The 14,659-nt window shown below is 40.5% G+C and overlaps 1 protein-coding gene across 1 annotated transcript in view; it reads right to left on the reverse strand.

The window, feature by feature from the left end:
* Positions 1 to 14,659, reverse strand: part of AZI2 (5-azacytidine induced 2) — a 35,264-nt gene that overhangs the window by 11,741 nt on the left and 8,864 nt on the right. The window contains exons 2-5 of the mRNA XM_068982478.1: positions 3,789 to 4,009; positions 2,228 to 2,353; positions 1,660 to 1,759; positions 385 to 533 (exon numbers count right to left, since the gene is read on the reverse strand). Coding sequence (XP_068838579.1) covers positions 385 to 533; positions 1,660 to 1,759; positions 2,228 to 2,353; positions 3,789 to 4,004 — 591 coding nt within the window. The 5' untranslated portion in view covers positions 4,005 to 4,009. The remainder of the gene's footprint in view (positions 1 to 384; positions 534 to 1,659; positions 1,760 to 2,227; positions 2,354 to 3,788; positions 4,010 to 14,659) is intronic.

A 14,659-nucleotide genomic window follows, 5' to 3' on the forward strand; every position in this document is an offset into this window, starting at 1 on the left:
CTTGTATGTCTAAATTAATCAAATTATTAAGTTAAATAAAATGGAAAACTTAAAACTTGAGTTCTCTTTAAACTTTACAGAGAAAAAAATGACTTAAGGAGATTGAAAGAAAGGAAGCTGAAAGAACAACTTTAATTAACAAGGTTTTTAAAAAATTAGCTTTTAAACAACAAAAGCATGTAATTCTGGAATTATGATAAAAGTATACAGTTACCAAATTTTAGCAAAAACGATTAAAGGGGAAGATAAAGGTGAATCTTCACAGAATATAATTCTCCAAGTAGCTACAATTTACATTGCCTCTGTGATCTGACACCTAGTTATAAACCCCACACAGGATGCACACAGCACACCGGGTTTCTCGAGTCAGTGACTCTGTAGTACCGTTTGTCTGGCTTTCTGCAGCTCTATTTTGAGATCTCTACATTCTTTCCTCATCAGTTCCAGTTCCTGTTCCAAACCATGGATCTTCAGGTCGCAGCTTAACTTTTCCACCTCCCAGTTTGATGAAGGAGGATTTAAATTTCTTATCACTACAAAAAGGATGGACATTAAAATTGTTATTTCTGACTTCTACATGGGCTGCAGTTCAAAAAAGATTATGTTAGTAAAATGGAGGTAAAAGAAAAACCAACATAAAACATCTACAATTAAAATGTTTTTGAAAGACAGTAAGTACTTTCAAGTGTCTATGCTAAGATATTAGCAATCTTATTTTACACAATACAATAGCATGTATTCATCACCCTTATTCCTCATTTTCTGTTTAAACAGCAAATTTGTCAACCTGAAACTTTAAAATATACAGCACATATCAAGCATATGCTGAAATGACAGATCAATTACATATATATGTGAAGGTTAAGACAGTGATTAAGAATGAAATGACGTGAGTAAGCTGAGGCTCACTCAACTAATCATCCCATCCAGTCCTTGTAGAGAGGATAAAAGTTTAACCATCAGGCCTACAACATGACTTCTGAACAATTTCATTCATAAACATTCTACTGTACAAATACAACACCACTGGACATGGACTAGCCCTTATCCGTATTAAGGGATATCCTTAATAAGGAACCCTTACCCTTATTAAGGAACTAAAGACTTAGTTCCTTAGACTCTGTCCATAGAAAAAGGCCCGCTCACTTGCCATGAGAGATCCCCCTTCAACCTCCCGTCAGGCCTCTTAGAGGCCGCGTCTTGAGCTGTCCCCTCAGAGCCTGCTTGCATGGGGGCAGGCTAGTATGCAACCCCAATCCTAACTTCTCAGCATAGCATCTCAGCTGCACATTTTAACAACCTTCAGAAACCGGATTAAAACAAACAAAAAAGCAGCTGTAACTACTAAATGACAGGGTACCCAACGTGGGCAAGAGGCTTTATAGAATATGGGACTGTATTCCTTTCTTCACCTACTTCATCACAAACCAGCCCCGAATCAACCGTCAAATTTTCTCTAGGAAAAGTGCAATTTACACCTAAGGAGAAGTTAAGAAGGATTTGATATTCGGTAAAAGCAGAACACAGAAATTAACATAAGCCCTCAAATTAAAAAGTAAGTCCTTAGCACATAGACATAGAAAACTGATCATGGATATAACACATGAATGGGAAATCGTATTGATTGCGGTAGAGTATTTTAACAAGTAAGTGGCCTACCCTGTTGAGTTTCCACCTCTGTCCTCAGCTGGAGGAGTTCTACTTCTTTAGACTGCAGCTGTTCATTCAACACTTTCAAAGATTCAGAGTTGTCTTTATTCTAGTTAAGTAGGGAAAATGCCACATTACAGTCAATAAAATCTAAAGATTGGTATTATGTTATATATTCATTTTCAGGCAGATTTGAAAAAACAGATTCCAGCCTCTTAAAAGCAAGGTGGGAAACTGAATGCAGTTTTCACCAATCTCTTTTCCTAACTTAGGACATTTTTCCACTGGCTTAAAAAAAAAAAGAAAAGAAAACAATGATAAACTCTGAGTCACAATTTTTCAAAATAAGTTAGTGGTGTTAGATATACTTAAGACCTAAACATCATTACAAACTGACTACTTATTTTGTAAAGAAGTAAGTAACAAATATTCCTATTAAAAATTTTTCTCCTTTTGCCTTGAGCATGCAAATTTTTTGTCTAATAAATGTAAATATCTCTCATTTCTAACTTTAAACCTCCTGAAAGAGAAAACTCATTTGCAACATACAGATTCCATTCTTTACAGGCCAACCTACCATTTTGTCCAGTTTGTTTTTCAGATTATCCCTGTCAATGCAGACCTCTCGGTACGCGTGATAGGCTTTATTTACTTGTTCCCGTCCCACAGAGCTTGTTTCTTCATCCTTTCGTGCTCCTATAAGCTAAAGGCATAAAATCAGAAGGTGAAGCTTAAGAGGATGCTTGACATCAGCGAATAAGTCCGTCTTCTGGTGGCTCCGCATCTCACTTTAACTACACTAATGCAGGGAAGAAAGCCTGAACCACAACCACAATTAAGTGGCCATTCCACTTCTGCACATTTACGCTTAGTGATCAAGAAAGTCAAAAGCACAGAATAGCTATCTTAAAAATCTTCTTTTATGCTTTTCCTTAATCAGTATCTTATGCTTTGCTGTATCTTTTATAATAATTCATCATACTAAAACAGTACATCATTCTTTCATGGAGCTTCTCTGTTTTCCAAGCTAGAACACACTATTTATTTTCCATCATCGGAAAAGTGAGTATCAATTTAGTGTGTACTTGACACTTTAAGAACAGAAGTGTTAGTTCATTAAGTGCTGTATTAATGCAGAACAAATTATTAGGACTGTTGATCACAAAGTACAGAAATATTTCCAATATTACTTACCACATTTTTCTATTGACTTTTAAAATAAACCTAACTACAAACTCTAAAATGTTATCTTGTTTCATTCTATCCCAGTATGTCACAAATTTATTTAATAGTCATTAAAGAAAATTCATATGAATACTAAGAAATCAATTATTTTTACAACCGAGTCCTCCTTTTCTTACTTCCTGCAAATGAGTCCGTCTCTACCAAACTCCACCCTCAAGTCTGTACAGCTAGATCATTCCTTCTCATTCTGTGGAAGCTGCTGTCTGAACACAGTACACGGAAGAGCTGAGGATCATAAAGCATGATCTGAAGAAACACGAACTCAGTTAAACCTTAAAAGTACATGGATAGCGTGAGGAAGACTTCCCAACACATAAGCAAAGTAGATGAGGATTTATAATTGAGTCAGCTACCTGGCTTATGTATTCTGTAACATTTAGGATATACAGTTTCTGCATGAGAAAGGTATAAACAGAGGACACTAATTCATCAGTTAAACACATTCTTATTAACATGTGTTTGAGAACAAAAGAGAATGCTGAGGTAAAGATGTCAGTCCTGGTGAAATTTCAGTCCTGACAAAATCACTACTAAACATACTGGAACAATGTTCCAGGAACTTCTTCCTTTCTTGATATATAATTTTTTGCATAGGTTTAAACATCCTGAATGAAATACACACAGCTAGAAAGGTAAGGCAATCTGAAAGAGGTAAGAAAAACATTTGAACTTTAATCCCTTCATGTTGCTAAATCGTCTTCTGCACACATTCACTAAGCATTATGATATGTGAAACACAGAAGGCCAAGTAAAATGTTCAGGGTTTTGAGATTTGCAGTGACTTATCTTTGGAAATTTGGTACACTCATGCAAGACAGAGCAGACAAATATTAAAATTTCAAATACTTTGAATTATTAAGTCGTAAACACAATGAAGGTGATAGACAAATTACCTTTTCTTCCAAAATTCTGATTCTTTTTTTTAAGAAAGAGTTCTCTTTCTCTGAATCCTTAAGTCTTTTTTTAATGTCTTCATATGCAGTGACGAGGGCAAAATGTGAGGCAACAGATTCATCTCCTGAATATATTGAGACTGGAGTCACTGGGTCTCTCCTGTGGGCTTTTTCGTGATTCAGAATACAAATATCATCTTCCACCAGCGCATCCATGACAGCTGTTTATTTTAAAGACATAAACCAGAAATGTCTCACTGAATAAATAAGCAGAAAAAAGTATATTAAGAGAATAATACGAACACTGCTGAAACGTTTAAAAACTCCCATTTCTTTTTTCTTACTGAAACACAGTTGATGTATATATGTTTCAGGTGTACAACATAGTGATTCACAATTTTAAAGGTTATATTCCATTTACAGTTATAATACATTGGCTATATTTCCTGTGTTGTATAATAAATCCTTTCAGGTCATTTATTTTATATACAGTAGTCTGTATCTCCAGATTCCCCACGTAAGTGACACCATATAGACTGTCTTTCTCTGACTTACTTCACTAAGCACAACACCCTCCTAGTTCATCCATGTTGTTGCAAATGGCAAAATCTCCTTCTTTTCTATGGCTGAGTTGTATCCCATTGTCCACACGCACCATATCTTTTTTCTCCATTGATCAGTCAATGGACACAGGTTACTCCCATATCTTGACTATTGTAAACAGCACTGCTATGAACAATGGGGTGCATGTTATCTTTCTTCATTAGTGTTTTTACCTTTTTTGGATATATACTCAAGAGCGGACTTGCTGGTTCATGTGGTAATTCTATTGTTCCTTTTCTGAGAAAGCTTCATACTCTTTTCCGCAGTGGTGGCTCCAATTTACATTCCGACCAACGCTGTACAAATGATCTCCTTTCTCCACATCCTTGCCAACATTTGTTATTTGTGGTCTTTTTGATGACGACCACTCTGACAGCTGTCAGAATTATAGTCTCATTCTATCCCACTGTAGTTTGAATTTGCATTTCTCTAATTAATGATGCTGACCATCTTTCCCCATGTCTGTTGGCTATCTGTATATCTTCTTCGGAAAACTGTCTATTCAGGTCTTCTGTCCATTTTAAAATAAGGTTGTTTTTTGATGCGGAGTTGTGTTATTCTGGATGTTATCATTATTGATTTTATCATTTGCAAATATTTTCTCCCATTCAGTACACTGTCTTTTCATTTTGTGAATGATTTCCCCTGCTGTGAAATTAAGTCCCACTTGTTAACTTTTGCTTTTGCTTCCTTTGCTTTAGGAGACAGATCCAAAAAAAAAAAAAAAAAAATTGCTATGATCTATGTCAAAGAGCTTTCTGCCTGTTTTCTTCTTTTATAGTTTCACGTCTTACATTCAGGTCTTTAATCTATTTTATGTTTTGGATAAGATGTTCCAGAATGTTGTAACTTCACTCTTTTACATGCACTGTCCACTTTTCTTAGCACCGCTTACTGAAGACACTGTCTTTTCTCCACTGTATAGTTTATTAAAATTTTTTTTTTTTTACTGAAGGGTTGATTTATACATGTTCTGTTAGTTTCAGCTATACAACTAAATGATCGAGTTTGTAAAGTTTGTTTTGCTTTATTTTAGACAACATGAAAATTAAGGAAAGGGTGTGTGTGTGTGTTTGTTTCTGGGTCTGTTCTATCATAATGTATTTGCTTTTCTGATTTTATAACCAAAGGCTTCCAATTACTCCCAAGTAAAGTCAGAGTTTGACATGTCCAGTGATTTGCTTATACCAAGGGTTATAGGAAAGTTAGGCAAAAATAAATGTGTTTTACTACAAGTCTGAGTAGGTGAAAGCTATTATTCAATCATTCTTCACCAAGACCAATTTAAAAACTTCTAACCATGTAGGGCAACTCCTAATCTTAAGTTAGATTCTTTCTCAGTTTATCAAAAAAGTTAAGGGCTAAGACTGCTATATCCCCCCAAAGTGGTAGATCCTCATGACCATAATTAACTCCTGCTGTTTCCAGCGCAAACTGCACTTTCTCCTACTGATGGATAAAGAGGTAGAGTTTTCTCCCCCTGAGGGGTTTACTTTCTCCTCTCTGGATTCAACTCTATTCCGAAATAACAGTAAACATCATTCCAATCACGCTGCTACTAGTTGAAATCCTCATTTCCTGTCCAAAAAGAAATACGATACTGTACACCTCAAGTGTCCAAGTACACTTCCATCTAAGACTCTGTCACACGCGCATTCTGTCTTAAGAGAGGAAGAGCAGAGTAAGAGTACCGGCCAGGTAAGTGACGGGATGAGGTCTAGCGTGAGGAGAGGTGAACTGTGCTCATCTTAGATGTCTGATACACATAATATCTTAAGAGCCAACTAAATGGACAGGATTTATTCAGCTGGAATATTCTTTTTCCCCGCTAAAGGAGTAAGTCAAATTGCTCTACAGAGTTGAAACAGATGGTGTCCCACAGTTTGTGCACCTTGAAGCTCCGAGCCTTTATGCCTTTGCTCTGCACAAAGTTCTAACTAGATCAGTGGTGTGATTTCCTATGCACACATTTTTATCACGAAATAATCCTTTACTCAGCAAGGAAAACTCAGTGTGGGAGATAGCTGTGTAATAGTTATTATGCCATAAAGGGAAGTAATATATTTGCAACAATACAGAATGCCATAGCGACTGAGAGGTGGGGAGGGGGAGGAGTTTCAAAGGTCATAGGAAATATCAAATGACTCTCAACCATGCATTCTAAGACAAAGAGGGTGGTTATGTTTACTGTACTTACAGTACTTAAACTTTAACCGTTTGCTGCCAGCAGTGGTAACAAGGTCAAAGGCTTGAACCAGTATGGGGAGAAGGGATGATGAGAATAATAGGAGATGAGACGGGAAAAGCAGAATAGAAACTACTGAAAATGGTCCTTTATAATAAAGTGACTATAGGATTTGATCCTTATTCTGTGGAATTTAAGAAAAACCTGGATATGAGTCAAGAATGTGAAAAACACATATACAACCACTATGAAACATATTCACACTCAAATGAACTACTGAGTACTGCACAAAGTAGTTCACAAACGCTATCCCAATTAATTCTCATGATTACCTATGAGGTAGGAAAATCCTGTTGGACCCATTTCACATCTGGGAAAACTGGGGCCCATAAAGATTATGAAATTGAACCAAGATGAGCGAGAAATAGCCAAGCACAGCAAAGAGAAAATTCACTAGTGCCACGCATCAAGCATACTGTTCCAGTGACTGCCATTCAAATTTATTATGAATGAAAATGAAAGATTTGATTCCTATCCTTGCAAAAATAAATATAAGATCAAGTAAGTATTAGAAACATTAACGCTTATAGTGTGACTCCATACACACCCAATTTCTAGAGAGTAAAAGCTGCAGGGCCAGGGAAAAATGAGATCTTAGAAAGACACCAAATAATACAAGGCAGCTATCCCACTGTATTTATCCCCATACTGAAAGGAAAACTGCTTGCGAAGTAACAAAATAGGCCATGTGTGACCTTTGGCTTTATTGCTTATGCAAGCACCCTTCCTAGAACTCACTGCAACAGAGAAGTAAAAGAGAGCTTCAGCAGTCCACTCACAGTAAAGTCAGATTCAGTTTTATGTTCTTTGTGATGTAAAAAGCACTTGTGATATTCACAAATATCCAAAGTATTGGCCTGGGAAAATCTGATTTTCTGGATAAAGGGTAAAAGCCTAACTGGCTATTATAAACTTAAACTAGACTAAGGCAGCTTTAACATTTGTCAAATTTTACCGTATACTGTAATCTAAGTTTATTTACCATTAACTTAAATTATCTTAAAATAACAAACCTGTGTTTATTTTCATCTTTAAAAAGTGAGTGCCATGAGCAGGATATCATTATCAAAGATAAGAAAGATCAACAAAAAAGACTGTCTTGTATAAGAATATTCTAAACAAACTGAGCTGACCTAGAGTAGTGTTTTGCAAAGTGACGAATGGACAACTACCTTAGAATCATTTGGGGTTCTCTTCAAAATTACTTATCGCCAGCCTCTAATACAGGTCTGTGCAAATCAGAATGTTGGAGTAAAAATTGTTAAGCTGGATTGTCAGTCATCAGTCCTCGTAATTTTAAGTTTCATTCCAATTTAAGGAATATACTCTGTGGTATTAAACAATGAAACTCCCAAGAATGATTAAAAGGAGCTTGGGTCACCCAGTTCCAATGTGGAGGCGGCGGCATCTCCACACCACCAACTGCCAGTGCTCTGGACACCAGCTGGGGGCCCCACAACTCAACTCAGACACTGTTTACTGGACACGGCATCAGATTCCTCAGGGAAAGGGCTCAGCCCCATGGCCCCTGCCCCCACTTCAGAAGCCAATGGCAAGCCCAGGTTGCTACCTGTACTTCTGAGGGACCAGCTGCAAACCAGAGGTTCCAATGGTTCCCTCCAGTTCAGGATGCCAATCACCAAGTCCAGACTGTTACTTGTGCATCTGACCAACTGGCTATAAAGCAGAGGTTCTCATGACCTTCTTATATTTTACTATTACTCAAACCCGTTTACTCACTTGATTACTATTACTCAAACCCGTTTACTCAGTTGATTACTATTACTCAAACCTGTTTACTCACTTGGTTACTATTAAAGATATGGCCCAACAGCAGCTATAGAGACAGACAGGGTGAGGTGCTGAACAAAGGAGCTTCTGCCCTTGTAGAGTCGGCGGCCAGCACCGGGCACTGAAAACATTCTGGTTCACCCACCTGGAAGCTCTCTGACCCTCTCGTCTTTAGGTTTTTAATAGAGGCCTCATTACATAAGCATGACTGACTGAATCACTGGAAAGTGACTCAGCCTCTCTGACACCCACCTCAATAGCCCAGGTCAGGGGGACTAAAAGTGCTAATCTGCTAATCAGCTGGTGAGATCCTCTGGCAAACAGCCCCCATCGTTAGGTGGTTTCCAAAGGTCACCTCACTAACATAAATCCAGGCAAGGGGGAAGGTCTGCTCTGCATAAGGAGACCAAACATTAGGACAAAAGATGCTCCCATGAGTCACAGAACCATGGATGAAGACCAAATGTACGTGTGAAATATACTTTGGTCATCTGAGTGACTGCACGTGCAATTGGTACAAATCACAGCATCGCCAATGTTAACGGAGAAAGATGGAGACAACCTGCCAGAGGCGGCGGCAGAAAAGAGAGCAGTAGTTTCTAAAGACTACAGGAGAGACATAAAGGGAAAAAATGCAAGCATTACTCTTCAGAATTATTTCAGGAGACCTTGACTTTCAGTCTTGACTACAGTCAACACCAAGAGGATCCTCAGTTGAGATATGCTATATATAATGAGGTGAGAGACTAGAAAAAACAGAATTATCTTCTGACAGATTAGTCTTTTTTCCAGAAAGATATGATTATCCTGTCATATTTAATCACTCTAATATTTACTATTTATTGATCGCTAACCATATGCCACGTACAAGTGTTTCCCCATACTAGGAAAGCAGAATTTGTCACCAAAGTACATCTCTTTGGTCATTCCTAAGAAACTGCAGAAGCGGGGGAAGAACTATGAAAACCAAGTAGTAGTTACCCTTTAGTAAGAAGCATTCACATTTATGTGGGAAATCTCCATCCCTAAGGCTGCTGGCCTCTCTCTTTGCCCGTCCTCTCTCGGTGAGGGCTTTGGGTACTCTGTCGAGTTACTCAGTTCTCCTGGGTCTCTCCCGTGTATACATGTGTTATTAAATTTTTGTTTGATTTTCTCCTGTTAAACTACCTCGTGTCAATTTAATCCCTAGATCAGCCAGAGAAACCTGGAAGGTGTTAAGGCAAGACAAGGAAAGTTTGCACATGAACGTTTCTTCAGCCTCTCCAGATCGCCTCCCTTCCCTGTGCATGTGTATTAGCCAGGCCTCTTAGGAGAGAACGTCCTTCCTGAATGTTCCTAGGGGCCCCCATGACCCACGACCTACCACTCACTTGGCATCTGCAGATTTAGGCTGTATGCTGCTGCTAAGTCGCTTCAGTCGTGTCCAACTCTGTGCAACCCCATGGACTGCAGCCTACCAGGCTCCTCTGTCCATGGGATTTTCCAGGCAAGAGTACTGGAGTGGGGTGCCACTGCCTTTTCCTTAGACTGTATATAAACTGTCAATAATACATCACTTAAAGTATAACCTTTTGTTTCAAAAACGTGATCATACTCTGACCTCTAATAGGTGGAGCAGTCCTCAAAACGTTCTGAAAGAATGTCTCCCGGTACAAACTCCAAGTTGGCTCAAATAACATTTTCCATTTCTTTCTCAGATAGACTTGCTCATCTTTTCATTGACATGCATATCTTACCACCAGCGAGTCTACCTTGAACCAGTGCTCAGAACCAGCATAGGCTCCCTGAGCCCCACCAGCTCAGGTGTTCTGGTGAGTTCTCCTGATATATGGGTTTCATTACTTTTAAGTGATGATCTTAAAAATTTTATTCAAGGTGCTTTACCTTATTAAGTCTGAAGGATGACCGTGAATTTCCTAGGCAGGGGACTTACGGTTTTTGTCAGATTTAAATTTTAAAAACAAGTCAATATATGGTCTGACCGAACTTTTGCTAGTGAGAGAATGAATTAATCCCGCTCTGAAGAAGAAGGGTCGCCTGCTCCTAAGAACCTAGTAGAAGTATCTGAGGACCAACCCTCATGACGCTGCAGCCCTACGAGGTAACCCACCACAACCATTAAGTAAGTACAGCTCTTCCAAGGGTGCACCCTGCACAGTCCCTTCGTCTTGTGCTCGATGCCAAAAACTTGGCCTCTGTGAACTGGTGCCAAATCAAATCTCGGAGACAGGGTTTTGGGTGAAGAATGGGGTCAGCCAAAGAGTAAGTTTGGGTTTTTTCCACAGCCTCTTACAGGAAAATCTAAAGGAACCTCTCGGCCAACCCAACAGAACAGAACAGCTTCACTGCTTTGTCAGGGAAAAGGGCACAGGAGGCTCCTGCCCTGAAAACTGTCTCCAACCGAGGATTTAAGGAGGCACTTGGTTCAAGGGCAGAGCTGCTGGTAAGATTAGGGAGTGTGCAGGGCCTGTAGTCCACTAATCTGGTCTCAGGCAATCTTGCTGAGATTCTCTTTAATGCAGACTCAGGTGGCCTTTCTCTGGTATGAAGAATGCTGCCATCTTAAAGAACTTAAAGACACTGTTACTGTGCCCCTGAGGTGGAACCAGGACCCTGCTCCAAGCCTGCACTACTATTTCTTGGTTGCCCATCCCCTGTCTTTAAATCCATTCCCTTCCGGGATCATTGCATTAGCAACAGTTCAGAATCTGCCCTTTGGGACTCACAGCAAAGGCTGGAGTTAAGAAAGCCTTCCTGCCCGGGAGCCCCACAAAGACCTGTTTCACCCTGAGCACTCTCAGAGGATACACTGCAGGAGAGAAAAACCGAGAAATGTTAAGAGTGGAACTGGTCCAAGGATAAACAGCACATGTCTCATCCACAGTCCCATCTTTACAGAGCTGTTCAGAGCATGTCTCATATCTGCACTAAAGTACCAAACTGATAATGGGAAACTTCGCCTTAAAGACCAAACAGCTCCTAGACAGACTGCCATCTATGGGAATACAGCTGGGTTTAGACACGCTTACAAGGGCTTCCTTAATTAGGAAATAAAGGAATCCTGGCCGTAACAGCCAAGATGGGGCTCTTTTTTGGCATTCCAAACCTGATCTTTGCACGCACAGTTAGAGAGGCCAGCAGAAGGTTAATTCTTACCTTGTCAGTTTGTTGCCTGGAACCCTGCCTGCAAGGTCTACTAGAAACAAGGGTGGTAAGAGTTATTCTCATTTCTAGAGAGATCAAATTAAGATGGTGCAGCAGAAGGACGTGTGCTCATCTTCTCCTCCAAAAGCACCGAAATCACAATTAGCAGCTGAACAACCATCAACAGACTGACACTGGAACCCACCAAAGAACGACACCCCGTGTCCAAAGACAAAGGAGAAGCCACAACAAGACAGTGGCCGGGGGAGGGGGTGTGGGGCACAATCAGGATAAAATCCAATTCCACACTTGCCAGATGGGTGACCTACAAACTGGAAAACAATAATACCAAAGAAGTTCTCCCACTCTTAGAAAGATCTGGAGCCCTGCGTCAGGCTCCCTAGCCTGGGGATCCAGCAAAGGAACGTCCACCACAACCTGGCACTTGCCAAGAGCATTTTCCAGCGAGTGAGCAACAACAAGGGCATCTGGCATCTGCCTCTGTGGAGGCTGAAGCCTGTGCTGCTGCAGCTGCTGGCCTGTGACACCCCTTGAATTCAGGGTGGAGAGTGGGGCCCTCTGCGCTCCAGGTAAACTGGTATAACAGGTCTTTAGATACTTATTTTCAGGAACTTACTTCATGATCCCAAGGGATCCTTATATCTCTTCATATCTAGAAAAGCACTCAATCCCTTTGTGGTGACATTAGCTCCTTATATAAAGTGAGGGCTGATTGCACTGAGCTCCCCTTTCACCAAAATCTTCTATATTGACTTTCCTCCACTGCCTCTAACTTTCTCAGAGCTACCTGAGGTGCTGTCTCCCGGGCTGTAGTCCTCACTCTGCCCCAATTACAACTTACCTCGGAACTCTCATGCTTTGCATCTTTTTAGTCAACAGGGACTCGGAATCTCAGGGAATTTGACTTTGAAGGCCAGCAGGATTTGATTTCATGACTTCCAAAGGCCAGGTGGAAACAGACACTCCACTCTTGGAGGGCACAAACAAAATCTTGCATGCAGCAGGACCCAGGGGGAAGGAGACTGAACCAGACCTACCTGCTAGTGTTGGAGGGTCTCTTGTGAAGGTGTGAGTCAGCAGTGCCTGCCACAGGGACAGGGGAACTGGCAGCAGCAGTCCCAGGAGGTGCCCCTTGGCAAGTGAGACCTCTTGGAGATCACCACCGAGCCTATCATAGAGCTCATCACCTCAGGCTGAACAACCAACAGGAGGGAGCACAGCCCCACCCATCAGCAGATCCTGGATTAAGGTTTCACAGAGCATCAGTTCAGTTCAGTCACTCAGTCATGTCCGACTCTTTGCGACCCCATGAATCGCAGCACACCAGGCCTCCCTGTCCATCACCAACTCCCGGAGTTCACTCAGACTCACGTCCATTGCGTCAGTGATGCCATCCAGCCATCTCATCCTCTGCCGTCCCCCTCTCCTCCTGCCCCCAATCCCTCCCAGCATCAGAGTCTTCTCCAATGAGTCAACTCTTCACATGAGGTGGCCAAAGTATTGGAGTTTCAGCTTTAGCATCAGTCCTTCCAAAGAACACCCAGGACTGATCTCCTTTAGAATGGACTGGTTGGATCTCCTTGCAGTCCAAGAGACTCTCAAGAGTCTTCTCCAACACCACAGTTCCAAAGCATCAATTTCTCGGCACTCAGCTTTCTTCACAGTCCAGCTCTCACATCCATACATGACCACTGGCAAAACCATAGCCTTGGCTAGACGGACCTTTGTTGGCAAAGTAATGTCTCTGCTTTTCAACATGCTATAAGCGTGCCCAGATTTCCCCAGCAGGCCCTCCCATCAGCCTCATCCACCAGGGGGCAGACAGAAGAAGCAAGAAGACCTGTAGTCCCACAGGTTCCAGACTGAACACTACAACCACAGAATAACTGAAATGAAAAGGCAGAGGGTTAACTCCCAGAAGAAAGAACAGGACAAACTTCCACAAAAAGAACTAAATGAAGTGGAGCTAGGCAACCTTCCAGAAAAAGAATTCCAAATAACAATAGTGAAGATGACCCAGGGTCTCAGAAAAAGAAAGGAGAAGATGCAAGAAATGTTTACCAAAGACCTAGAAGAATGGAAGAACAGAGATGAACAATACATTAGAAGGGACCAACAGCAGAACACCTGAGGCAGCAGGACAGTGAGTGACCCGCAAGACAGAATGGTGGAAACCGCTGCTGTGAAATACAATATTGAAAAAAAGAATGGGGAAAAAAACCCAATGAAGACAGCCTACAAGTCCTCCAGGAGAACATTAAATGCAACAACCTTCACATTATAGGGGTCCCAGAAGGGGAGGAGAGAGAGAGAGAAAGGACCTGAGAAGATATATGAAGAGATAATAGCTGAAAACTTCTCTAACATGGGAAAGGAAAAAGTCAACCAAGCTCAGGAAGCACAGAGTTCCAGGCAAGATAAACCCAAGGAGGACCTCACATAGTAATCAAACTGACAGAAATTATAGACAAACATAAAATCTTAGAAGAAACAGGGAAAAACAACAAACAGCATACAACGGAACTCTCGTAAGGTTTTCAGCTGATTTCTCAACAGACACTCTTCAAGCCAGAAGGGAATGGCATGATATATTCAAAGTGATAAAAGGGAAGAACTTAAAACCATGAATGCTTTACCCAGCAAGATGCTTGTTCAGATTTCACAGAGAAATGAAAAGGTTTTCAGACAAGCAAAAGTTAACGAGAACTGAGCACCACCAAACAACCTTTACAACAAATGCTAAAGGAACTTCTCTAGGCAGGAAACACAAGAGAAGGAAAAGACCTGCGAAGAATAAACTCCAAACAATTAAGAGAATGGTAATAGGATCATATAGGTCAATAATTACCTTAAATGTAAATGGATTAAATGTACCAAAGACACACACTGGGCTGTGTGGATGAAAATATATGCATGTATGTACTTCCACTTACATCACTCTACTTAACCCCTCAAATTGTAATTATTTTATACTCAGGTTAATACTTATGGTTGGCAATTTTATTTTTTGTGAAAACTGATAAACATCTTTTACTATTGTGATTATATATTGTTCATTTTAATACCA

The sequence above is a fragment of the Capricornis sumatraensis genome, chromosome 10 (assembly GCF_032405125.1).
Source record: "Capricornis sumatraensis isolate serow.1 chromosome 10, serow.2, whole genome shotgun sequence".
Taxonomy (NCBI): domain Eukaryota; kingdom Metazoa; phylum Chordata; class Mammalia; order Artiodactyla; family Bovidae; genus Capricornis; species Capricornis sumatraensis.